Source organism: Colletotrichum abscissum (genome assembly GCF_030869225.1).
Source record: "Colletotrichum abscissum strain IMI 504890 chromosome Unknown Scaffold_39.1, whole genome shotgun sequence".
In the NCBI taxonomy this organism is placed as follows: domain Eukaryota; kingdom Fungi; phylum Ascomycota; class Sordariomycetes; order Glomerellales; family Glomerellaceae; genus Colletotrichum; species Colletotrichum abscissum.
In genome coordinates this window covers 334,456-358,394 of record NW_026850309.1, presented here as the reverse complement: position 1 = coordinate 358,394, position 23,939 = coordinate 334,456, and the positions used below count along the sequence as shown (strand labels likewise).

At 50.8% G+C, this 23,939-nt stretch overlaps 11 protein-coding genes across 11 annotated transcripts; 3 read left to right on the top strand and 8 right to left on the bottom strand.

The window, feature by feature from the left end:
- Positions 1-878: 878 nt before the first annotated feature.
- CABS01_12711 (uncharacterized protein) lies at positions 879-3,290 on the top strand (the record flags this gene model as incomplete). Its single annotated transcript, XM_060546063.1, has 1 exon — positions 879-3,290. The coding sequence occupies one exon, from the start codon at positions 879-881 to the stop codon at positions 3,288-3,290; it is 2,412 nt and encodes an 803-aa protein (XP_060396294.1).
- A 444-nt stretch (positions 3,291-3,734) lies between these two features.
- CABS01_12710 (uncharacterized protein) lies at positions 3,735-4,292 on the top strand (the record flags this gene model as incomplete). The annotated part of the gene is made up of 1 exon (XM_060546062.1): positions 3,735-4,292. The coding sequence occupies one exon, from the start codon at positions 3,735-3,737 to the stop codon at positions 4,290-4,292; it is 558 nt and encodes a 185-aa protein (XP_060396293.1).
- Positions 4,293-5,725: 1,433 nt separating this feature from the next.
- On the bottom strand, positions 5,726-6,982 carry CABS01_12709 (uncharacterized protein; the record flags this gene model as incomplete). Its single annotated transcript, XM_060546061.1, has 1 exon — positions 5,726-6,982. One exon carries the CDS (start codon positions 6,980-6,982, stop codon positions 5,726-5,728), a length of 1,257 nt encoding a protein of 418 aa, XP_060396292.1.
- A 627-nt stretch (positions 6,983-7,609) lies between these two features.
- On the bottom strand, positions 7,610-8,804 carry CABS01_12708 (alcohol dehydrogenase GroES-like domain-containing protein; the record flags this gene model as incomplete). Its single annotated transcript, XM_060546060.1, has 3 exons — positions 7,610-8,340; positions 8,397-8,541; positions 8,598-8,804. 3 exons carry the CDS (start codon positions 8,802-8,804, stop codon positions 7,610-7,612), a joined length of 1,083 nt encoding a protein of 360 aa, XP_060396291.1.
- A 1,060-nt stretch (positions 8,805-9,864) lies between these two features.
- CABS01_12707 (uncharacterized protein) lies at positions 9,865-10,585 on the bottom strand (the record flags this gene model as incomplete). The annotated part of the gene is made up of 3 exons (XM_060546059.1): positions 9,865-10,017; positions 10,075-10,485; positions 10,538-10,585. The coding sequence occupies 3 exons, from the start codon at positions 10,583-10,585 to the stop codon at positions 9,865-9,867; spliced, it is 612 nt and encodes a 203-aa protein (XP_060396290.1).
- Positions 10,586-11,227: 642 nt separating this feature from the next.
- CABS01_12706 (phytanoyl-CoA dioxygenase) lies at positions 11,228-12,055 on the bottom strand (the record flags this gene model as incomplete). The annotated part of the gene is made up of 1 exon (XM_060546058.1): positions 11,228-12,055. One exon carries the CDS (start codon positions 12,053-12,055, stop codon positions 11,228-11,230), a length of 828 nt encoding a protein of 275 aa, XP_060396289.1.
- A 777-nt stretch (positions 12,056-12,832) lies between these two features.
- Positions 12,833-13,626, bottom strand: CABS01_12705 (uncharacterized protein; the record flags this gene model as incomplete). Its single annotated transcript, XM_060546057.1, has 3 exons — positions 12,833-12,982; positions 13,052-13,152; positions 13,233-13,626. 3 exons carry the CDS (start codon positions 13,624-13,626, stop codon positions 12,833-12,835), a joined length of 645 nt encoding a protein of 214 aa, XP_060396288.1.
- Positions 13,627-14,786: 1,160 nt separating this feature from the next.
- Positions 14,787-16,719, top strand: CABS01_12704 (uncharacterized protein; the record flags this gene model as incomplete). Its single annotated transcript, XM_060546056.1, has 3 exons — positions 14,787-14,905; positions 14,962-15,066; positions 15,123-16,719. The coding sequence occupies 3 exons, from the start codon at positions 14,787-14,789 to the stop codon at positions 16,717-16,719; spliced, it is 1,821 nt and encodes a 606-aa protein (XP_060396287.1).
- Positions 16,720-16,857: 138 nt separating this feature from the next.
- On the bottom strand, positions 16,858-17,436 carry CABS01_12703 (uncharacterized protein; the record flags this gene model as incomplete). The annotated part of the gene is made up of 1 exon (XM_060546055.1): positions 16,858-17,436. The coding sequence occupies one exon, from the start codon at positions 17,434-17,436 to the stop codon at positions 16,858-16,860; it is 579 nt and encodes a 192-aa protein (XP_060396286.1).
- A 407-nt stretch (positions 17,437-17,843) lies between these two features.
- CABS01_12702 (uncharacterized protein) lies at positions 17,844-21,308 on the bottom strand (the record flags this gene model as incomplete). Its single annotated transcript, XM_060546054.1, has 3 exons — positions 17,844-18,658; positions 18,746-20,820; positions 20,890-21,308. 3 exons carry the CDS (start codon positions 21,306-21,308, stop codon positions 17,844-17,846), a joined length of 3,309 nt encoding a protein of 1,102 aa, XP_060396285.1.
- Positions 21,309-22,016: 708 nt separating this feature from the next.
- On the bottom strand, positions 22,017-23,651 carry CABS01_12701 (uncharacterized protein; the record flags this gene model as incomplete). Its single annotated transcript, XM_060546053.1, has 1 exon — positions 22,017-23,651. The coding sequence occupies one exon, from the start codon at positions 23,649-23,651 to the stop codon at positions 22,017-22,019; it is 1,635 nt and encodes a 544-aa protein (XP_060396284.1).
- Between the last annotated feature and the right edge of the window lie 288 nt (positions 23,652-23,939).

Here is a 23,939-nt window from a genome sequence, read left to right as displayed (position 1 = left end):
TGGCCATGCAAGACCTTACGAGAAGACGGAGAGTCCTTGTCCAGGGTGCGTCGGCGGTAAAAGCAATATTCCCCTTAGTTAAACGGGGGGCGAAGGTACATGTAGAGTGAGACGGGATGCAGCGTGGCTAACGATAAGCATGTTTACCAAGAAACAAAACGGGTATTCCTGGGTGATCAGAAGACTTGAAACCTGACTGTACAGCTGGTACTCTTGCATGTGAAGTGGAAAAACCCCGGCTGACCTCCAATTCTGCCCTGTCTTCTTTGAGATGTCTAGACGATAGGGAAAGAGATAATGATTGCCGATGTGGAAGCAGGCTGGCATTCCAGGATCAGTCTACCTTGCAAAGCGCCCACCTCAATGGCGTTGAGGCACTAAATCTGGAAATTGATTCCCTGCCTTTTGAAAGACTCATTGGATAGACTTCTCGGACTCTGAGTCCTAATGGCACACTGCCACTTGCCACATCGGCTTCCAACTATCGACCACCCCATGCCATGTGTGTGAGAAATCTTTCAGCTACATGCAAGGCCTTCATAGCCCGGTATCTGCAATGCTGCCAGCATAATGCGCTGAATCATCGCGTGCGCAAGATAAAAATTGGCCAGCAGAAGGCGTAGATTCTGAGACCCCAGCCCCTCTGACTCTCTTATATCAAGAGCGGTGCCTCGTTTTACTCCGCCCTCCTGGCCACTCAAGTGCTTTGTACACTTTTTCCGGCATTCCACTCTGGCTGCAGCGCTCTACCGCCCACTCATAATTCGACTTTGTTGTGATCGGGGTTTACCTCGTCCAACATTCAGCCTTGATTTCCCAAAAGGAAAATCAAATTTCTCACGTACATATATCCTCGAGCGCTCCGAGGCATACAGGAAATGTCGCTCGAACGATTCGAGTCCCCAGAGCCGATGTCCGAGGCAGGTTCTTTACGAGAAGAAGCCATGCAATACCACAACGAACAAAGGCAAATCGCCTCTGCTGGAAAGCTTCCGAATGGCACCAGCGCATCCAGGAAACGAGGCTTTGGGACAGTGGAGCCCACGCCTGCCACTCCAGCAAAAAGACAACAAACAGGGTTCATTGACGGCCCGCACACACGGAAAGACCAGTTGACGAAGGGGCAGCAGCTACTCAGGGCAGCCAACTTATACGAGAAGCGATACGACTACAAAGATTGCCCGATAGAGCAGGGTGAGATTCGTCTCATGTTACTTAAACGGAATCCCAACCGATTTGCAGAAGTCATTATCGAGTTGAAGTCATTCCCAATCCAAGAGATCGTGGAAAACCCCGAGGATTTCAAGTTCACAGCTCTTTCATACAACTGGGGCAGCGGAGACGAGAACAAGATCGTTCTCGTCGATATGCTTCAGGATAACGAACCGCCAAGTGTACCGGTAATGCACGACTTTTCAGAAGTCGCGACTCAGTTCAACCGAAAAATGAAGCGATTAAGCGTGAAACCAAATTTATACGCTTTTCTCCAGGAATTCCGACAGCCGGACAAAGAGGTGGCCATCTGGGTAGACCGTATCTGCATCAATCAAAAAGACAACAAGGAGAAGCAGGACCAGGTCGCGATCATGGGTCAAATATACTCAACCGCAGCCAATGTCGCCATTTGGCTAGGCCCAGCAGACGAGCACGGCAAGACTGACAGAGCAATGGACTTCATCAGCTTCATACTCCAAGACGACACGGGAGAGAAGTTCAAAGAAAGGTACGCAACAAATTGGTCGGAGCTTCTGCATCTCATGCGGCGTCGATGGTTCTCTCGGCGATGGATCATTCAAGAACTTGCTTTGGCAAAGAGTGCCGAGGTGCGCTGCGGCTCAAAGAAGGTCAATTGGAGGGACTTTTCAGATGCTGTTAGCATTTTCGCACTCCGATTCGACAGCATCCTCAAAGACATCAAGCGAGACCCGAAATTAGAGAAGTCGCTGGAAGGAATTAAGGATATGAAGCCACTTGGTGCCCGGATCTTGGTCGACGTTCTATCCAACACATTCCAACGACAGGTCGACGGAAATATATATGCTCCCCGGCAAGGACTCGAGAGTCTCATCTCATCATTGTCTACATTCGAAACGTCCGATCCTAGAGACACTATATACACGCTCCTCAACCTTGCCAAGGAGACATGTAAACTGCCATCAAGCAACAGTGTGCAACAACGTCGACAAAGCATGCAAGAGGGAAACCCTCCGCCCGAACCAGACTACAGCATTGACTTGCTCCAAGTGTACACTAACTTTATCAAATGGTGCATAGAGGATAGCGGCTCCCTGGATATTCTTTGCCGTCACTGGGCGCTCCCTGAGCTCAAGCAGGTTTTGGATGAGCATTACCCAAGGCTCGTGGAGCTTCCATCATGGATCAAAACAGTACACGAATCTGCTTACGGCTCGCAAACCGAAGGCTTCGGCGGACGAAGAACAGGAGATAGTTTTGTGGGTGTGCCGGAGGCCCGTTGCTACAACGCTTCTCATGGGCTTCCACCAACAATCTCCTTCGGCAGAGACAATGCACTCCCGAAGCAGCCTGACCAACCTTCAGATGAGAATACTGGCGAGGAGCATGATAAAACTGATTCCATTGCGCCGTCCCGACAACGACCCGTGGCTGGTCGAAAGGTCCTCCGCGCGAGACGAATAACATCAGACATGAACCTCACGATCACTATTAGAGGGCTGTGCATTGGAGTCGTCTCGGATACTCATCCAATGTACGAAGGTATTATTCCAAGGCAAGTTCTGCGGAGCTTAGGGCATGATCCGAGAACGGAGCTACAAGGCGTCGCAGACACTGTCTGGAGAACGCTCGTGGCAGATCGGGATGCGGATGGAAAGGCGCCACCGGCTTGGTACCACAGAGCTTGTATGACCTGTCTTGTGTCTGACACCGGGGCCGGGAATATTGACACGAATGCAATCCTCCAACAAGATGAAGCTGCGACGAACCTCAAAGCAGACTATCTAAAAAGAGTGCAAGCTGTCTGTTGGAACAGGAAGTATATCGAATGCGAGGCTGCCCCTGAAGATAAGAACAATCGGAAATTGGTCGGCATAGCTCCTCAGGATTCTAAAGTCGACGATGTCGTGTGCATCCTGTACGGATGCTCTGTGCCCTGTGTTCTTCGTCCCTTTTGGAGTGAGAGAGGGCGCGGAGAACAGCCATCGTACTATGAGCTTGTAGGAGAAGCGTTTGTGTTGGGACAGATGGACGGTGAAGCACTTGATGGGTTAACTGAGGAGGAGTTGGCGGGAGAGGATTTTCGTTTAATGTAGAGCGCGCAATATATGCAATTGCCAAGCCTAAAGTTGAGCCCGCAACTCACTTTCACAATGAGCCAGGAACCTGATTCAAGAGAGCCGGATTTAGCGCCTCGTGGAACGCAATTAGCTTTGTCTTAGCTTTTCTTGGTGCAAGAGCTTGACGAAGCCGGAAAGTTCGGCTTATGATGTAATGGCCTTCTAAGAGTCAAACATGTCACCACACAGACCCGCCGAGGCAGACCACATCCGTCACACCACGAACAACCCCTTCTCCACGGACATCCGCAACATAAAACATCAATTCGGACTACTACCTCTTTTCCAGTCGTTGCTTCGGACATTGAACAAGTAGATATTATAGACTTTTTCTAGCTCACCTTTTCCCATCGGAACTCATTACTCTCCACGAACTACATCTTCACCAATTCAACGTCATCTCTCTCACAAGCACGAGTCATGTTTCTCTCAAACAGAGCGCCCGAGAAGGCCCTTCCCCGCTTCCAGACAAATACACCACTTGATTCAACGTTCGATAAAGATATTCGGGATACGCATCTCATCTATGATTATGACGCCGAAGACGCAGAGGGCAACCCGGAAAAGTGGAGATACGAAATGTGGTTCTTCTCCGAGGACCGTGTTGTCTATGCCATCCACGGTGGGCCCATGAACGGCCGCATAAACTACCAGACGGCGACTTATCAGTGCATCCGGCCCGGCGAGTTGTGGCAGGTAAACTGGTTGGAGGAGACAGGAACGGTGTGCTCCTTGGTGTACGACATCCCCAAGCAGAAGATTTCGACGCTCATCTCATTCTCGAGAGGGCACTGGGAGAACCCTCAGGCGGCGCATGGTGATAAGCGTAACCCGGGAGACTTTGCGAGATGGAGAGTTCTCTCGAGATTCGGAAACCAGACAGATAGGTTCATGTTGTCTGAGCAGGCAGATATTGTCGAAAACTTCAAGGGAAGAGGGGATCTTGTACCGATCGAGGAGCACGCGAAAACGTTCTGAGTCTTTCTGAGATGGGCATTGTGCTTTTAAGATGATAACCTATATAACTAAGAGCCGGAGTTAAATCAAGCATCCATGTGTTTCTTCACGAATGATTGCCAGTCAATACAAGCTCGGAGCGATTAGCCAAACAGCACAGTTCATTTACCACTTCGATTGTCCCGTACCCAGATGGGGACCGCCATGCCTTCAATATGCACCCTATTCTTTCTCATCGCACTTGGCAGTGGGAACCCTGGTGTCAAGACCAAGTTCTTTCTACCGGCACACCTTCGTTCTGCCGATTGATGGATCGTTCTCAACAACACATTTCAGACCATCGCAGCATCTCGTGAAGAAGGGATCGTTGTCGTTGCAGAAGTCTACACTGGTCAGAAAACTGCCTGGGAAACGAGAGCAGCCACCTAAGTATGTAACTTGAAGACTTACTATCAGCGGTTCTGCAGTTATCTTGACGTTTGAACAGATCACCTGCATTACCATCCACCTGAAATGTGTTAGTTAGACACGAAATGTTGACTATTCTGATTATGAAGGCTTACCGAGTGTGGTACAGCAGCCGATATGACGGCGATGAGTGCTGCAAGAACGGCGAGAGACTTCATGGCTTTGGCTTTATGAGTAAGACAAATACTTGAGGACGTGTGGGAGCAACAGAGATGAAATAGTAGGAAAGCAAGTTGAAAGGCTTTGGAAGGAATGGATGAGCATATGTCTGATGGTCAAAAAGAGTTCCTTGTGTTCGGATGGCAGCTGTTCACTCGCTTTGTATGTTCACTTTCTGGAGTCGAAATCCTCATATATCTGTCAACCTGAACAGGCATCCTGGCTCAGGGACTTGGCAGAATCGCGGGGTCTCTGTCTGCTACTGTATCAAATAGCTTGGGTATGGTAGCCCAGAATAGTCTTGTGATAAGGTACCAAACGACCGGTCAAGTTTAATATCAAGGAGTCAAACGAGGGAATCCATGGGGGAGACTAGAAAGTGCCAATTGAAGAGTCTAACTGAGATAGTGACCATGCCAGGCACTAAATTCTAGCCGCAAAACAATATGAAATGTCCTCGAACAGCTCCAACGAATGGTGATGCCGGGCTAAGCCTCCGCCTCGCTTTCGGTTCAGTTGCGTGGAGGGTTCGTCTGAAACAGTCGTCTGAGACTCAGAAGTTTAACCACCACCTCGAATTAGTGTTCAAAGGTGAAAGATGCAGAGAGACGGTGGATATCTTCCGTTATTGCATCACTACTAAGAGTCACCGGGGCTCTTCATAGTACTTGATTTTGTCAATGTATCGGAGTTTTGCATTCACAGCCGTCGGAGTACATTAAACATCCGGCCCTGCTTCCAAGTGCATTGCCCAAATACTATCATGAGATTACTGACTTAGCTACCAGCGGGACTATTATTTGTGTTAATTGCTGGCAAACAACACCCTACTCTAATCTGTAAACCCATGCCTTTTGGGGCGACAAAGTTCCCTGGATGATGTTTTCCCATGCTTTTTCAATGCCATTCGTACCTCCAACACCACTTCCCCATATCAGCTCAAGGTCTGCTACGCTCTCCTCCTCGAGGAACCTTCGGAACGTTGATTCAGCGCCATCGAAGTATTTACCTGCACCCTCTACAGTAATCCCAGCGTCAACAATACCAGTCGTGTTGAGCTGAACAAGTCCCCACTTCTTGAATATCGCCATCGACTTGAGGGCCTCCTCTGGTGCCATGATTTTTGGCTCTCCTCCGACTTGGATGTTGGTGAACACAGTTGATTCTGGGAGCGTTGATTTGATGGCCTCGCGGAACTCCTCTGTCTCCTTCGGGCGGCCACCAAAGTCAGCTACAACCACGCGTTTGGGTTGCAGTTTGGCAATCCAGTCAATCGTGTCTTTTGCGGCGAGCTCGGAGTAGTTGACCGTCTTGATCTCAAACGCTGCCTTTGGGTTGGCTTTCAAAGAATCTGGCGCAGAGGTGGCTTGGAGGAGAGCCAAAGGTCCACCATCTGACTTTCTGTCTCTAGCCAAGTTCCACGAAAATGACCTGCCGGTACGGCTGGATGCCGAGAGACTGACCACAACGGCTGAGCTCAGGTCCGCATCCTTTTCGGTCCATTCCCCGGCTCCCACGCCGAGAGGATGAACCGGCTTGAATTCCGTAGCGAAAGTGAAGCGATTCATGACATAACCGCAGTTCCAGATAGGAGAGACGTTGGCAAACCATGCCTGGTACTCTTCCGACTGAGCAGACTCGTCGACAAGATTGTAGCGATTGTAAATGTTCCCAAGTCCCTGCCTGTGTTCGCTGACCTCGCGGAAATGACCCTCTGGTTCGCTCGGAATGAGGGACAAGTCGACCGGATGCGAAGAGGTGGGCCAGTACCCATAAAGCAGACTCTTGGCCGGGATAGCCTTGATGTTGGACTCGAGCACCCGCGCAAAGCCCCACGCCGGAACAATGCCCCACTCGGCCCGGTCGTTGTACGGTGCCGGCGCATCCAAAGGTAAGGGCCAAGTGTTCCACCATTGCAGCATGTCGCCCAGCTTCGCATACGAGAGATTGTTGCTCGTGATCCCGATGAGGGATGTGCGGACGCGGATAGAAGAGACGCCTAGCTGCGGCAACGGCAGATCAACTGCAACGGTCTCATGTTTGGAGAGGTCGCGCTTGGAAATAACGTGAATTTCGGACACCATTGCGGATGGTTTACGCTGGGCTGGATGTGTAGGATATGTCTCTCTCGGCTGGGCTGTTGGCTACTACACTCGAAGTCTTTGAGGCATAAGAGTCAAGGATAATAATGAAAGGTTCAAGAAATTGGCGTACATATATCACAGATGCGGTCAAACTCTAACCCGACCTTGTCTCACATCAGCCAGCAGTCAGCTTTATTGTGAGATCCAGTATTTTGCCAGAATATTCACCCCACCGACCCATTACCTTGCATCTAGACCCCATCCAAAATGGGCGGAACGTCAGCGTCAGTCAAATCCTCTAGGAAATCCTACAAACTTACCATTCAATTCCCAAGACCGAGGGTTCCGACTATTGCTATCAGTCGCCCTGCAGTACCTCGAGGTATGTTACCAATTGAGTCATCAGCAAGCCGCATAAGCAAGTTAGGGAGCGGGGTAAGTCAGCACTATCTCACTCGACAACGTGCACCCACCAACAAGTGGGACTTTCCTCCACCTCTGTTCTGGCCAAGTAGATTGTCAAGGCAAGTCAGTTCGACTTCTGCGCAGGTCCGAATCAAATGATAGCAAACAAGGTGTCGTATGATGATTCTATTCACGTGTTCTATATTCTCTTCCTCTAAAGTCTCAAGCAGTACCGAAGGCCTTCTGGTGGCCGACAAGGGTAAAGCGGTAGTGAACTTTGTTCGCCTTCACTCTCTCAACAGCCTCCTTGCATCCTGCCTCCGAAATATCAATAGTCTCAACCCAAGGTGAGATGCCCTTCTCGGCGGCCAACTTCAACAGAGCGTTCATCTCCTGGTTATTTCCGATGTGGCTACCGGACATCTTGGCAGAATTGCTGGCGAAGAGGCCTGCGGGGAACTGAGGCAAAGGCTTGTCTGGCAAGCCGACCATGTGGAAATGACCGCCGACCTTAAGGGTGGACAGGTACGTCTGAAGGTCAAACTCGTTGGTCATGTCGGAGCAGTTGAGCATGAAGTCGAACTTGAAAGCATAAGGCTTAGCCCAGTCCTTCTTGTTGGTGTCAATGACTTCCTTGGCACCCAACTTCTTGCAGTCTTCGGCCTTGTCCGGCGAGTGGGTAACGGCGTAGACTTCCGCTCCGAGTGCCTTGGCCCACTGGAGACCGAGGTGGCCGAGTCCGCCGATACCGACAATGGCGACGACGGACCCCGGGCCGACACCACCCCGTACCAGAGGTGAGTACGTGGTGAGACCGGCGCACATTAGTGGGCCAGCATTCTCCGATTTTATCGCATCAGGAATCTTGAAGGTGAAGTACTCGTGAGCGCGAATGTGACTAGCAAAGCCGCCATGTGCTTGGCTTCCATCCTCGTACTTGGCATTGTATGTGTCTACCAGACCATGTCAGTACTGGGTCGCAACCTCCGCTGCAAGAGGTAAAACTTACCGACCAAGTGAGGGCAGTAGTTCTCATTCTGGTTCTTGCACTGCTCGCACTTGAGGCACGCCCAAACCTGAGCACCCACACCAACTCTGTCGCCCACCTTGATCTCCTTCACGTTCTTCCCCACAGCAACAGCCTTGCCAACAACCTTGATGGCCATTAATCTCACATTTCAAGACTAGGATCAGGGGAAGCAAGACATACCTCGTGGCCGACGCACAGGGGACCCTCGTACTCGCCCCAGCCGCCGGTGATAGTGTGGACGTCAGACCCGCAGACACCGCAGCATTCGATCTGCACATCAATGTCGTGATCTTCAAAGGGTTTCGGCGTGAGAGTTTCTTTGGTGAATTTGTTCCACGAGCTAGGCCCTGCGGTGCAGAAGCCAGTAAACTTCTCTGGGTAGCTCATTTTGACGGGTATTGTCGGGTGTTATGACTAGACTTGCTGTTTCTAAACTTTGCTGCCTCGATTGCAAGTCAAAATAGCACTGAATTTGTTGATAATTGTACTCTACTTCTGTTTATATACTCACGAGGACAACTGATGACGCTCGGATTGCCTCAACCTTCCCCGCGTCAGAGCTCTCATTGCTGCAGCCAACGTAGCCATACCGCAGCTGGACCTCGGGCGCACAATTCCAATTGTTCAATATCTGGGGAGGATGCATAGGTGAATGACGTCTATGAAATCCCCACCAACGTCTCGGTAGGCGCCGAAATAATCGCGCTAAGTCAGGAGATAAAGTCCCGGGTGTGACAGCCGGTGGCGCTCAGAGTGAGCTAGCTTCGCCCTTGGCTTCCTTGAGCGAATCGCTTGCCGGATTGGGAGACATGCACTACATGCTAGAAGCCTCATGACGACAGTCTTTTTTCATCGACTCGGCCTGGCAGCTCATAATCACTGCCATTGTGAGTCTTCATAGGTCTGGAACGTCAATGCTGCTGATCCAAGTTCAAATGCCGATTCAAGCGATGCCAAATGGAGGCTCAGAGGCTCATTAGAGCCCAACCGGGGTTTCACGGGATTACTTGATCGGTGCAACGACACCGAACTAGGGCAAATATTTATCCCAGCATCCAGAGAATCTGCACCAGCCTTTTACCTCGAAAAGGAAAGTATGGTCAGGGACAGAAGCTTAGTCAAAACTAGCATACTGTTTTCTCGAGATGCTGGGTCGAGCTGCTTCAGAGACCGTGCATGGGGAAGTTGAACGATGCGGACTACCTTGGTTAGAAGTAACCGAGCTCCCAGATTATAGCTCGTTCATGTTCACATATCTTAAGAGAGAATGAAAGAGTTTCAACGACTGAAACCAGGATTTCAATCACTGGTAGAACGTTTCTAAACTAAAGGAGCGATGCTAATAGACATGCTGGCGTATGATCTAGATTTACCCCCAATCCCTTTCCTTCTATCACTGGACTCCCGAACCTCATATTCTCTCAACAGACACTTTAGCTCACTCGACTTAGCAGTCGGCGCGGCCAACGATGACACTCCACTTATCCTTATGCCACGTTTGACCATCGATCCACTCACCGTTGGTCTTGCAGACTTGAATGATATGATCCGTACCGTCAGCAATCACACCGAAAGAGTCAAGCTCACGCGGAGTCTGTGCCTGCAGAAAGTTAGCTTAAAAATAGCCTTGTCAAGATGGCATTCCTAGTGTACTTACATGGTTACACCACCAAATCGCGGACTTCCAGCTGCAGCTCACACGAGCGCAGGTGTTAGGACCAGGTGGGTGGTGAGGCTTTCCCTTGACGCCTCTGAGGTACTTGGAACCCTTGGCGATGATACTCTGATCAGCCATAGCCTTGGTGACGTTGCACGCGAAAGCGGCGCTGTCAAAGTCGTTGCGCTTGTGAACGGCAGGAGAGGGAAGCTCGAAGTCGAGGTCAAAGTCCTCCGCGTAATTGGAGTTGATGACCTGGAGCTCAGCAAGAACCTGCTCGACCGTTCCGGAAAGAATCAACTTCGCGCCTCCAGGGGCGGCCTGGACCTCCCATTGTGGGACAACGATGTCGTAGCCATCAATAGGGGCTTGAAGTTCCGAGACTTGGTTTAGATTGGGGAGAGCAGAAGCCTGGTTTAAGTCAGTAAACGGAAATTTGGAATGAGGGAAGGGAATATCCTACGCTGACTGCGAACATGGCAGTGTGCATAAATATGTTGCTGAATTGCATCTTGGAGTTTGTGATGGTTGGTGATGGATAAAGGTAGTAGTGAAGTCTCGCTGTAGTCTCAGAAATGCCTCGCTGAGTGCAGTTGATGTAGCATATGTTACGGACAATTGAAAACGAAGTTGGCGGTTCTTTCCTTTTATATACATTCCTGTCTTCTTGAAGCCTTAGGTGAACAGACTGAAGCGTGGGAACGAGGGATTCAAGACCTATGCTAGATAACACATCAGTGATTCAGTGTGATGTGGTCATAATGTGTCTATCACTAAGGACGTACGGACATTGAACGCGTTTATGACATTGATCCTGATGTAGTACCTAGGACCAGAAGTCTTGTGGTACCTTAATGTTCCAATTTCAAACATATTACGCTTATTACCTAGGAGACGAATGTTGAAGACCATGGCTCGTCCACTAACGTAGCATTTGAGGAAGCACAATGCGTAACAAAGATAACGAAATGATAACAGAGTGATTGCCGATATAGCGTCGATAATGCACTATACATCTTTGTATTAAAATGTCATGAAGTTTCGGCAAGCACCGTTCTACCGAGGCATGTTTTCCTTTGTGAAGATTGATTAAAATAGATTCTGTGGCCGGCATGACAAATATGGAAAAGCTAAACCGCCTGGACTTGCGGAGTCAACCAGCCGCAACCGTCTCGCGTGCCTTCTTCTTATCGTCAGGGTACTGCACCGACATATACCTCAGATCTCCCGTCATGCCAATATTCCCTACAGGATTGAGGCCAAGCCACTCCTTCAGCTCCTCGCTACAGGTATCCTGAACTTCCTTGGGAAGTTTGGCTGTCCAGTTGACCTGTTGACGCATGAATGGTGCGGTGTAATATCCAAACAGAAGTGCCCGATCCTGATCCTCGGTGATGTTGCTACCAGAGGTGTGCCACACACGACCGTCCATGACAATGATATCGCCGGCCTTACCTTCGAAAGAGACTAGTATCTCTGGCGCATTATCGGGCACCTCCTTGCGATAAACCCACTTATTCGATCCGGGTATGTATTGGGTTGCACCGTTCTCCTTGTTGACATCCGTCAGACACCAGATGACATTGAGCGCCCAGACGTTCTGCCACGGATCGGGAAAGACGATACTCTGGTCCGAATGCAAGGCCATACTCTGCGATCCGGGTCGGGCAATGTTTGCAGTGAAGTTGCTGATGAGGAAGTTCTCCCCCAGTACGGCCTTGACCATGGAGATGGCAGTCGGGTGAGCAATGAGCTCACGGAAGATCTTGTCGAGCTCTAGCAAGTAGAACACCCGCACGTTGCTGGGGTTGGGGTCCAGGAACGACAGGTATGTGTCCTCGCCACGAGCTTCAGCCGCTGCTTTTGCCTTCCATAGCCGGTCAAGTACGCCAGCAGCCTCTTCTGTTGTGAGAACCGACGGGACACGAACCCATCCGTGTTCTCTGAGGTGAGTCTTTGCCTCCTCTAGGTCGGAAGCCATATTGACGACAGGCGGTACGAAGCGTATATGCGTTTATGCAAGGCCGTGCTGCCTCAAGGAATATCTTCGAAAGACCTTCAAGAGAGCAGGTCAAGGATCTCACAGCCCTTTGAAAACGGAGCGATAGTTCATGTGGCAGCAACGATACACCGAGAACCTGGAGGACTCCCAACACTTAATCAAAAAAAGAGTAATGGAAATGAACGGATTGGATCAAAGAGAACGGAGGTGAACTCAATATATTCCCGGATTCGTTCCCAGAAGCAGGCTCTGCCAACCCGGCCTCTATGCATGCTACCCTCGCATCGATGCAGCTTACGGCGAGTGACGAATTGCAACTACCCAATAACACTTACGAACTTGACATATGATCGGCATTCGTTGGGCCACAACCAGAATGCACGGGGTCGCTCAGTCGCAATATTGATAAGAGGACCGCGTTAGGCATGCAATGTGAGTAGACGTACTTATTCTAGCCACAGTATCCGTAGGTAACTCCAATTAGGTTGCAATATGAATGAGTTGACACCGTTGCTCATGAAGACCGCTGATCAGGGTCGCCGGCACAGACAAGTTTGATGTAACAGGAGCTCCTAAACGCACGTGGGCGACTCCTTGAAAGTTGAAGCAGCATGAAGACATTGGCAAATTGCTACTCGCATCACAAAGATTGGCGCTTCCAGTCGTTGGATCATCCCGAGCTTTATCAAAGGTCTTAGCCCCGACCATTATCGATGATCATTGAGAATACATGAAGCTTAAGTTCATGTGAATCTCTTAGATACTGGTCTTGGGTCGCCTCATCCACCAGTAGGTTTGTTTACGCCGTGCGGCGAACTCATCAGGTACGGGACATACATAATGGGAGCCATCAAAGCCCTCCGATGCGTAAAGTCTTCTCCCTCGATCCGAACCCTCTACAACCGCCTGTATCATAAAATCAGCCTCCAGTCTTTTCTTGATGGGACAACACTAGAAAGTCAAGCCTCGACTTACATCGACACCCATCTCATCAGCAATAGCAAGGCCGGCTCTTACTAGTAGTCTCCCCGCTCCCTGGCTCTGGAACTGAGGATCACACATCAACATATCGAGTGCTATAGCTCGCGGAAAAGAACCAAAGATTAGCTTCAGATTTTCAAGTAAATCAGGTAAGGTACGAGCTTCTCCAACGTACCAACTAATCTTGCGCCGCTCTCCTCGATAGCTCGTTGTCTCGGCGCAAGAAAGCCACGAGAGATAGCTTGTGCAAATCTCTTCTCCTCATCGTTCTTCCAGTAGTCACCGACAAGCTCAGGCAGCGGCGGGACAGGGCCGCCCTTGTAGACGTTCCACTTTGCAGCCGCCACAATCTGGCCAGTGGTCGTGTCGATGCACTTCAGGAAGATGCTATAAGGATCCCGATGAAACATAGCAAGCATACGCTCGCTACCCAATTTGCGGCCTTCGGACGTGCTGTGCTCAGGGAAGACTGCGTCGACAAATTCGTGGTCGTTGGCAAAGGCCAGGGAAACTATCTCGAAGACGCGGGGGATGTCGGTCTCGGCACATCGCCGAACCTCTAGATGCATCTTTTGGCTATGCATAGTCTCTTTTGAGCCTGCTGATCGATCTCGTGAGGAAGAATACTTCGGGAATGGCATCGAGGTGTCGAAGTCAGGCTCAGTGCAATTGAAATCTCTTCTTACTTGTTTCATGCTCGTGTGTGGGGCAAGAAATGTCCTTGAGCCTTTTGAGTTCTCTTGACATCATTCTGAGTTCGCTCGTCTCAAACAGGTGAGTTGCAGACGAAACCGAGCTCCACGGATCCGCCTTCTCAGCGGCGCAGAGGCACCCTTTGTGTTCTTCGCCATCAGATTCTGACACGACTTATCAATAGAAACTGAGCGCATGCGTTTTTGATATTTTCGGTCCCTGGGGAAAGCTCGCATTTAGAAACAATGCCGAGATAGAGCGGAGATGCTAAGGAAGTGTCGGCAGTTCCGTCGCATCCCCTTGCCATCTACAGGTTTGGCTATGGGTTCATCGTGATGCCTATTGAATGTTCAATGATACAAGAAGTCTGATTGCCTCGATTAATTATTAATCTATTCTCCATCTTTCCCAGATATGTGTTGATGAGTGATGGCGGCGAGATATCCGATGTCGTAAACTCAAAGGCGGCTGGGGCCGAACGGTCAAGAACGGTGATTGGTTGCAATCTTCCTGTCACGATCGGGGATACCTAGCTTCTGCAGCAGCCACCACATTCTCCCTTTCAATGGGGAGATTCGTTCCGTCAAAGTAGGAGATCCTTTGTGGCTGAGGAAGTCTCAAAGACGGCGCTCAATCGTATGATTGGCTATCAGAATTACCGTGTGCTGCTTTGGGCATCCCTTGGTCGCATCGAGTCTAGACCACTTGGCATAGTCATGGCAAATTCGCTGTGTTGCGGGCACATGTAAGCCGTCCTTAGACAATTCTCCTCTTAAGGTTCGTTGGTCGATCAATATCGGCCAAGTGGGATATACTAGAGCCCCTGTCCCAGGTGAGATTTTGAGACGGGAGCTTGGGGAGTGACCGGCGATCCTTCGAAGGATTCTGCCCTACAGCGCTAGTCGGTCAAATCCCAGACGATAGCCGGAACTTCGGAGTGATATCCAGCAGGCAGCGGCAACTTGGGGTTTGGTTTAAAACGGTTTCTCCCCCATCGAAGCTTACGCAAGTTCCAATCTTACATGTTTTCCTCGAAATGGACGCTTCGCATTTGCAACCAAAGCCCGCTGCATCGAGCTCCGACTCCATGTCGTCGAGTCCGGACCCGGCGGATGGGCTTGCCCCGCTGCCGACCGTGAGGCGCGGGAAGAAGAGGTAATTACGCCACATGTGCCAACGTAACGTCGTGCTCGTCTAACATTGGTCTGCAGAGTCCCGGGAATGTCTCCCCAGATGGCTACGTTTTCTCTGGGGAAGCGACCACGAGTGAAGCGAAGTTGTGCAGGCAAAGTGCGGTCGGGTTGCATTACGTGCAAGTAAGTTGCTGCACCGTTTTGGCCCCATGTCCTATTGACGCTGACCTGACTTCTAGACGGCGACACATCAAATGCGATGAAACTCGCCCCTTTTGTCTGAAATGCACCAAGTCGCCTCGAGGGCCTGGCGTATGTGAAGGTTATGAATTCCAGCAGAAACAGCCAGATCGTCATGCCCAGCCACGTCTAATCATCTCCAAGGGAACTTGGCGGGTCTGGCCTGCTGCTGTCCTCAGGGAACCCGGCTATGAGTCCGCATTCTTCAGCAACCCGCAGGAGAAGGTCTACTTTGACTTTTGGCAGCATCTCGTGGCTAATATCTATCTCTTCCCCAACGACATCATGGTCCGTGTCGTCCCGCAGCTCGCGCGCCGCGAGCCAGCCATCAAGCATGCAGCCCTCGCCATGGCTGGGATGGCCCGCGCCCTCGTTCCATCGCTCATCAGGCGGTCCAGGAAGGAGCTCCACGCCAACGGACCGCACTATGAGTTCGCTCTACAGCAATACGGCCGCGCGATTAAGCTCGTTCGCAGCTCTCAACCGTCGAGCGAGAACATGCTCTGGGCCATCGTCTGCTGCGTGCTCTTCGTCACGTTCGAGTGTCTCCACGGCGACCGCAACGCAGCACTGTCGCATGTGAATCATGCTTACAAGATGATGGAGACCTACTTCAACCAGCGCTCTTTGGTCGAGGACGGTCCTGTGACGGACTCCATTCGTGCAGTGTGCGACGATGCTGCGTGGGTGTTTCAGGGTCTGACGATGCAGGCTTGGTCGCACAACGTGCTGCACACCAAGGATGCTTCGCAAATCAGCTGGTGTTGTCGGGGCAGCAAACGTACTTATGCGGTCGAGGAGATGCCGACCGTCTTCACAGATGTCCACATGGCACGGCGTTGGTGGAGGGTCGTGCAGCATTACACGTGTCATAGATGTCCCATCTACACGGAAATGTTTGTCGACGGACTTTCGAAGGAGATGCTGGTGGGCAGTTACGTACGGCCAGATCTATCTCCGAGTCACCTGGATGATCTGGCCGCTGTGCTTCCTGAGTTCCTTGGCCATCTACGACGTTGGCAAAATGCCTTTCAAGGTGTCTACGACACCCTAAAGGCGAACCAGGAACACAATTTTCACGCCTATGTGGACGCCTGTAACTTGCGCGTACAGTACCTCACTCTCTGGACCGATGTCTCAAGTCTGAGCTACAAGGATATCAAGATGATGATCATGATGACGCCATCATTCCGCGAAATGGTCCAGCTCAGTCGCATCGTTCTGTCGGCGCAACAAAACTGCGGCGGATGCACCGAGACTTTCAGTATGGACAACGGTCCTACTCTGCCGTTGTTGATTGTCGCGTGTCGATGCCGAGAAGACAGCGTGAGACGAGAGGCGACAGAGCTGCTTGGCAAGTATCACCGTCGAGACGGGCTTTGGGACAGTAGGGCTTTTCACAATGTCGCACTGAAAAATGTGGCGATTGAGGCGGAAAACGTGAACGAAGGGGACGATACGGAACAGTGGTCACGCATGTCGAGACGCGAAGTGCGCTTCAGTCGCGAAGGGGATGTGTCCGGCAGGATGTTCAGATGGCAGCCGGATGTGAAGGAGTGGAAGCACGTTGAGGAATCTTTGTCGATGGTTTGTTAGGAAGGAAATTTCGATGGCAACATAGCTTCGTGTATTAGTGAATAGAAGGTAGATGCTTGTCGAAGTCCAAAATCGCGAAGCACGTAGCTCTGTTCGTTCAGAAGACTGCTCGTGTCGCAAGTCACCTAGAGCCGGACTTCAAACGTTCCTGACTCCGTACTTTCGTCTTGTAGACAGATGCTTTCCTTCTCGTGAAAGTGCTTTTCGTACGCCGTCCGCAAAGTCCAGAGCTTCCAACACAAGCTTTTTCATTTCCGAGGTGATGGGAATCTGATTGAGACTGTCACGGGTGGCCCAAATCCCCATCGAGTGCTCCTTCTTCTCAACTTGGAAGCCTGTTCCTTCGACCGTAACAACATAGCTCAGCTGGAGAGCATGGCGCTTCACGATCTTCTCTTGCCCTGTCGGTGTTCTTTCGAGCTTCTCCGTCGTGTATCCTATGTGAGACAACGGAGTGGCAATATCCGATACCTTCATTTTGGTCTCTTCGATAACCTCGCGTATGATGGCGTCACAGATATTTGGGTCCGTTGCGTCGACCTTTCCTCCGGGTATTTCGAAAATGCCTGGATAGTGTTTCTCGTCCGAGTTGCGTTTGAGGAGAAGGATGCTGGGGGTCGGAGTGTCATGTCGCAATATCGCAGCGCCAACTGTCACTTTATCGACTCGGGCAGAATCGCTTGCGGCGAAGTGGAGCTCGGCTTCATCGCGTGACATTGATAAAAACTCCATGCCTCGTTCGAATTTATGTTCACCTATAATTACAAGCTTTTTCGTGACGATCTTCCAGGCTTCAGCTGTCGACCAGTTCCGAGTGGTGCTGGCATGCAAGTGAAGTAGGCGAAGACGAAAGAAGGAGATGAAGTAAAGAAGGGCAGCGGAAAATCGACTTTTATGACTACGTCGGTCACATTTCGCACTAAGGGGAGTAGTAGTACTAAGGTACCAGTGAGCCCTTTGACCCAATGTGTCCGCGAAGATGTAGAGCTATCAAGGTAGAAGACCCTTTTGGACTGTATGACTGCATGTGATGGCTAAATAAAGGCATTGCTACATGCCTTCCAAGCATTGTTTTGAAAGATTTAGAAACGAGCACTGTCGTAAACCACATATTGTCCAACCCACTAGTAGAGTTCTTCTTCTATCTTAAAAGGAGGTGGCCGCAAGATAGGTTTTGATCCTTGATTACGGTCACAGAGTTTCTGCAGCTCCGCACTGTCTTCTTGGAGCCAAATTGGAAGAAAATCCCGAAGTAACACATCAAACCCCTTTGCGCCGCTTTCTGCATGTGTGTTGGCATGCTTCACTTCGGACCAGATCCTTGACACGTCATTAAGAAAATCATCTTCCATGCCGTAGAAACCGCTAACTTCGTGCCACTGGGACGCATCATGCCACCAGAGGAATATTTTATCGCTCTCGAGGTGGACCCAAACGATGGGGTCCGCACCATGGAGTAAAAACAGCCTGAGGTAGGGCACCCATGCTTTGAAAAGGACCATGTTGGCGATGGATACAATAATCCATGCTTGCCAGCAAGTTAAACTCATCTTCGATCGAGTTGTGAGTAGAGATAGCCCATTAGGATCTGCCCCTGCTTCAAAACATTTGGAGATATACTCGCATGTCCTCATTTCATATGATGTCTTTATCCAGTCCTTTTCGAAGAAAAAATTAAAGATCTCAGGTAGGCAGAAGTCCAGAAGCATGTTGTAATACATGCCCCGTTTGCTTCGACGTCCCAGTTGGTAAAACCCACTATCCAAGCTGATCGGCCATGAGTCTGCCATAAGATCGACGTATACAGCAATACCCAGGCTTCCATCAGTCTCTATGGCGTAAAGTAGTTCGGATAGATCGAGTTGAGACGTTATTGTCTGAACTATGGATAGTCCGATGCTTGGAGTCGGGGTTTGAAGTTTCAGAATGCGGATCAGTTCTTCGCAGAAAGTCAGTAGCCGATCTTGGGCCAACTCGCGGAATGCAAAGCAAATCCAAAAAAATTGCTTTATTCTAGCCACCATACTTCTCGAGACGAACCACTTGCAGGGACGAAATAGTTTCAAAGATGCCAAGAAAGCCTGGAGTCGGAAATCAGCCAAGTCGAAGGACTGGGCTTCGGTGTCGATGAGACTCTTAATGTGTGGCTGCGACAAGAACTCAAACACGGATCGATGTGTGCACACAACCAGCTCGCTGGAAGGGTGTTCATCATTAAGCTTATGAGGGTTGCTGTACCACGCATGATTATGCAGGAATGCACCGTCCGCCTCATCGATGATCTCAAGTTTTCCTTCTCGATGGATTCGTGCAGTACCGTTCTGCAGGCTGCTCTTGATTTCGCTATTGTAATTTTCGTTTATTTTGTACTTGTTCTCGTCCCGCGATGTGATTTGCACAGAAGTCCTTGTATACCCCAAGAAGAAGGCACATACACCCCTCGTCAATCGTGGTCGATCATCACCTCTAGGAGATTGTACCTCAAGTAGGCCCATGCAACGTTGGTAGACCAACCGCCTAGCCCTATCTTGTCTTGAGGCCCAATTTCCAGTGGCGTCTTTCGTGGTTGGGAAGCTGAAAACGAAGTTGGGATCCTTCTCATAATCGTCTAGGAATGCAAGTTCTGTTAGACTCAGGGGTGGGTTTTGTCGTCTCGTATAGTCTCTCTCCTTCTCCGCCGCGAGGAGAATCGTTCGCATCGCCCTCATTCTATCCATTTTGTTGGTGTGAGTCCCGGTTCTTATGGATGCCAGAATTGACGCAAAGAGTTCTTCAAGGCCTGCAGGTAAAGCCTCGAGTCTTGCCTCGAGATCTTCCAGTCGTTCTCCGGAAAGAAGACTCTCTTTAAGACCTCTCAATATGATCTTTACCCAGAGAAACACGCCTTCGGCTTTGTTCTTGATCTGATCTACAAGAAACTCAACTCTTGGGTTCTCCGAAGAACGTGATCTGAATTCTTCATTGCCGGATAATTCGCTGTCAATGTACGCTTCGATGTCTCGGCTCGTGATGTCTTGCAGGCGAATACCAGGGCAGTTGACTAGCCTCTGTCGAAAGACCTCCCATTCACGGCTTGAAACGCACAGCTTCATATCTTCTGAGACACTCCTAGACCAATTTCGAAGCATCTTTATCATCTTGTCATGGTCTCCGTCAAATTCATCTAGGCCGTCGATGAAGATTGCAATCTTGTGTGAGAAAAAGAACGCCGTGTGTTGCAAAAGATGAGAGAAGGCAGACTCAATCTCGGAGCTCTGGATTGAAAACGCTTTACCTTGAGAAGCTTTACTCCATTGCTTTGGAAACACGGTCTCGAGCAGGGCGGGGGCTTGCTCCAGAATAGAGTATGAAAGCGCCCGAAGTAGTCCATCTAATGACTTTTGAGCTGTGGACCCAAGCTTCCAGAAGAAAAAGTTTGCCAAAACCAGCGTCTTTTCTCCAGCCCAGTCTTTGAGATAGGATTCCGTAGCTGTACTTTGGCAGAGGTACTTCATAAGTGTCGATTTTCCTGCACCAGGTTTGCCAGAGATATGGAAGATGCCTCCTCCACGACCTAACCAGTCTGTTAGACTTTCTTGTGCTCGAAGCTCTTGAGCAGTTCTTTTCAAGGACACGTGTGACTGATAATTGGATTTCTCGTAGGAAGAGGCGTCTGATGTTGCACCAGAACCCGGTACCTCGGATTGATCGGAGTTCTGGCCGCCTTCGTTGGGCGACTCATTGTCTCCTCGAGACACATGGCCTAAGCCATCGCTATAGCTGGACTCGGACCCATCGCTCGAATCGAAATCGCTTTTGGACGGTGTGCACGAGTCCAAAAGCCAGGAGAATGTCTTTTCATGAGCGCGTTCAATCTCATCGAACCTCCTCGTCATGTCGCCGACGTAGAGCTTCTCCAAAATCAAGCGCTGGGCATTGCTTTCGACAGCCTCCTTCGAGCGGGACAGGATATCGTGGACACTTTCCACCAAACCCGGAACATGTTTCCATAGCTCGATGTTGGACTGCAGGCCCTCGATATTTTTGCCCAAATGCTGCATTTCAGTCGCGTTGATGTGTCCTTGGGCCGAAATCTCATCGAGGCGGCGACTCAATCCCGCTCTAAGCAAATGAAGAATCATTAGTAGGTGCACGCGTCTATTTCCTTGTTGTCTGATCCAATCTTCTTACCTCGTTATTTGAGTGAGTTGCAAATGGATCCTGGATCTGCAATCATCCAACTCCTTCTGGAGTGTCTCCTTTTCATTCTTCTTCCGAAAGTCCTTGACCATCTTGGATAGAATGTGGCGCTTTTTGGTTGACTTGAGCCCAGCCAGGAGGGTCATCAGCTGAACTGTGTGGTTCTTGTACTCCTCAACAAGATCCAGCAGCTGGGCCTCATTTGTATCCCTTGGCGCACCAATACCCTTCGGGATGAGTCCCGCGACGTGCTCCTCGACGAGCTTAACCCGACGCTCCAGATCAGCATTGTCTTTGAACGTCGCGGACCCGGTCCGCCCAATCTCCCGTGCCACCGTGACATTCTCGGCCGCGAAGTCGATGAATGTGATGATGGCACTGACGAGGCCGATGATCTCGAGTGGGGTCATGTTTCCGTAGCGTCAGGGTCGCAAAGGCAACAAGTAAGAAGGAAGGAAAGTGCTGCCAAGTTGCGTAAGAGTGCAATTGCTTCCAGGGCCTCGAAGGGCACATTCGTCAGGCGTGTTGAGATGCCTCGTTGCCGGACCAAGCGTTGTCGAGAAAGTAGGTGAAGCGATCGAAAGTGAGGGGTATTTGGTAGAAGCGTGACTGGGAGGGAAATAACAAGAAAGTCGTCTTGAAGCAGGCTCACTGTCCGACGATTCTGCCTGCAGGATACGTCTTGAACGGGCCAATGATGGCAAGAGCTGAAGCGGCGAAGTTGCTGCAAGTTGCTATTCTCGGTGTGAATCTGACCAATCGCAGCTTCCATTCTGAAAGTGAGGCATACTTCCCAGGCGACCAACAGCGAGACGACATTGCCTCTTCTCTCGTGCTACCTATAAGCTACCCCGTCGTTGGTACTGTCCTAAGTATCTTATCAACTGCTAGAGTTGTCATCACATCCGTCTCTAGTCTTTCTCCAACTTTTATTTATGTCTGATTATTTGTGGACGAATATGGGGTGAAAAAGGGTGGGATAGCTATACTACTTAAAGAGGTATATATATATGTATCAATGCCATCTGGTAGCATGGGACATTTTATCTCACAGCTGTGACGTTTGATAGAATTCATCTCTACTACAGTCACACCCCTTCACTGACCTTCCGTCGCCCCTAATCCGAATCAATCACGATAACCTCAACCTCCCGTACTTCCTTCGAGACACGTGTTGATACCTCCGCCTCATCCCTCTCCCCAAACTCCATCTTCAACCGAGCCTCCAACCACCCACCAAATCCAGCAAACATCCCAACCCCTTTCCACCTCTCACAAAATGCCCTCATAACCTCCATCCTCTCCTTCTCAACCTCCCTCATCCTCCCCTCCATCCACCTCCCGCCCCTTCCCCCCTCAACAACACCCATCTCCCCCAAACCCCATATGAACTTAGCCTCACAAACAGGACAAAAGTACGGCGGCTGTCTCGAATCCTCACCTAACCCTCCCGTACCCTGCATGACGCAAGCGTAGTACACACAATGATCCATCCCAAGACAGTGACCAACCTCATGAACCGCTGTCCTCGCAACACGTGAAAACCACATACCGTACAGATCCTCCTCCACCAGCTTCTTATTCCGCGACACCTCCCTCGGAACAAGAACGTTCCTCGACGCGGAGATAGCAGCGCCCATAGCCGTCCCCTTCACCTTCCTCAAATCAACAAGAACCTCCTCACCACCACCATCCTTCTTCCCCTTGCCCTTCCCTTTACTCCCCCTCCCATCCACCTCCATCCCACCTTCCCCCTCTCTCACCATCTCCATCTCCTCCTGCTCCTCCCACCACTCACGCGCCTCCATCACAAACCGCCCACAATGGCTCGCAGGCCACCCATGCCCCCTCTCAACCCCCATAACCCCATCCATCGCCGGCCGATACCGAAACGAACTGACAGTACAAATCCTACTCCCTCCAAACGCCCGCCCACAACAGAAATCATCATCTTCGTCTTCGTATAGATCCTGCGCGATAAGCATACACGCGGCATACGCGTCGCCCGGGAGAACCCCTGAGAGGACGTCGAGGAGGTCGTTGAGGTTGAGTTGGTATTTGGCGAAGTCGTCGGGTGACGGGCGACATCTGATTCCGACGACGGAAGATCCTGTTGCGAGACCAATCATGAAGGCCTTCTTCTCCTTCGCCTTCCCCCGAGGAACGCCCTCCTCATCCCACTTGACAAACCTAAACGCAGTAGGAAGAACCCTCACCGGAAGAGGATGGTAAAACGCCTCAAAATACGAGACCACATCCTCCACCTTCGGCTGCCCCAAACTATCCGTCGCAACGCCCTCTAAAACAGGAACCTCCCACTCCCTCATGAACCCAACATCCCCCTCGACACCCGGAAAATCAGCAACATACAAAGTCTTCCTCCCCCCCGTAATCCGATTCCTCCACTCCCCGGAAGCCCACGCCCTCAAACTCTGCGGCGGATACCGCGGTTCCAGCGCGAGGTCGTCGTCGGGGAGGACGAGCGGGCCGGGAAAAGTGGAGGGGTCAGGTGGTGCGGGGCCGTCAGATCCGGAGCCGGAGCCGGCGCTGCGGCCGGGGTTGGAGTTGGGGTCGGGATTGGAGGTACCAGCATCGGCGTCGGCAACCGGGATAACCCTCCCAGACCTCGTCGTCGCCGCGACACGTTTCTCAACGGGTACGCGGAGGAACCCTGCCCTGTGGCGGCCGTAGGCTGAGGCGTCGACGACGATGGATGTGTGTTGGCATGTTTTGGGCCGTTTCCGGGGCGCCATGGTTATGTGAATTCGTAAGGTGGACGGTCGAGATTCCAAAGCGCTGACGGGAGATGCGGCGAGTTGCCTTATAGACGTCGTCCTCAAACTCTCACGTTTATCGGCTTTGCTGTGCCGTAGGATGAGTCATAAACGAAATCCCAAGTTTCAAAAGCTCGACTTCACCATTGTTCACGAAGCGATTCACGAAGACGTTGAGACGATACTTGGTGGGGGGGCCAAACGACCCCGCTTTCGGCGCTGCTGCCTACGATCCGGAAAAGCCACCAGACTCAAGTCGCCCTCTGC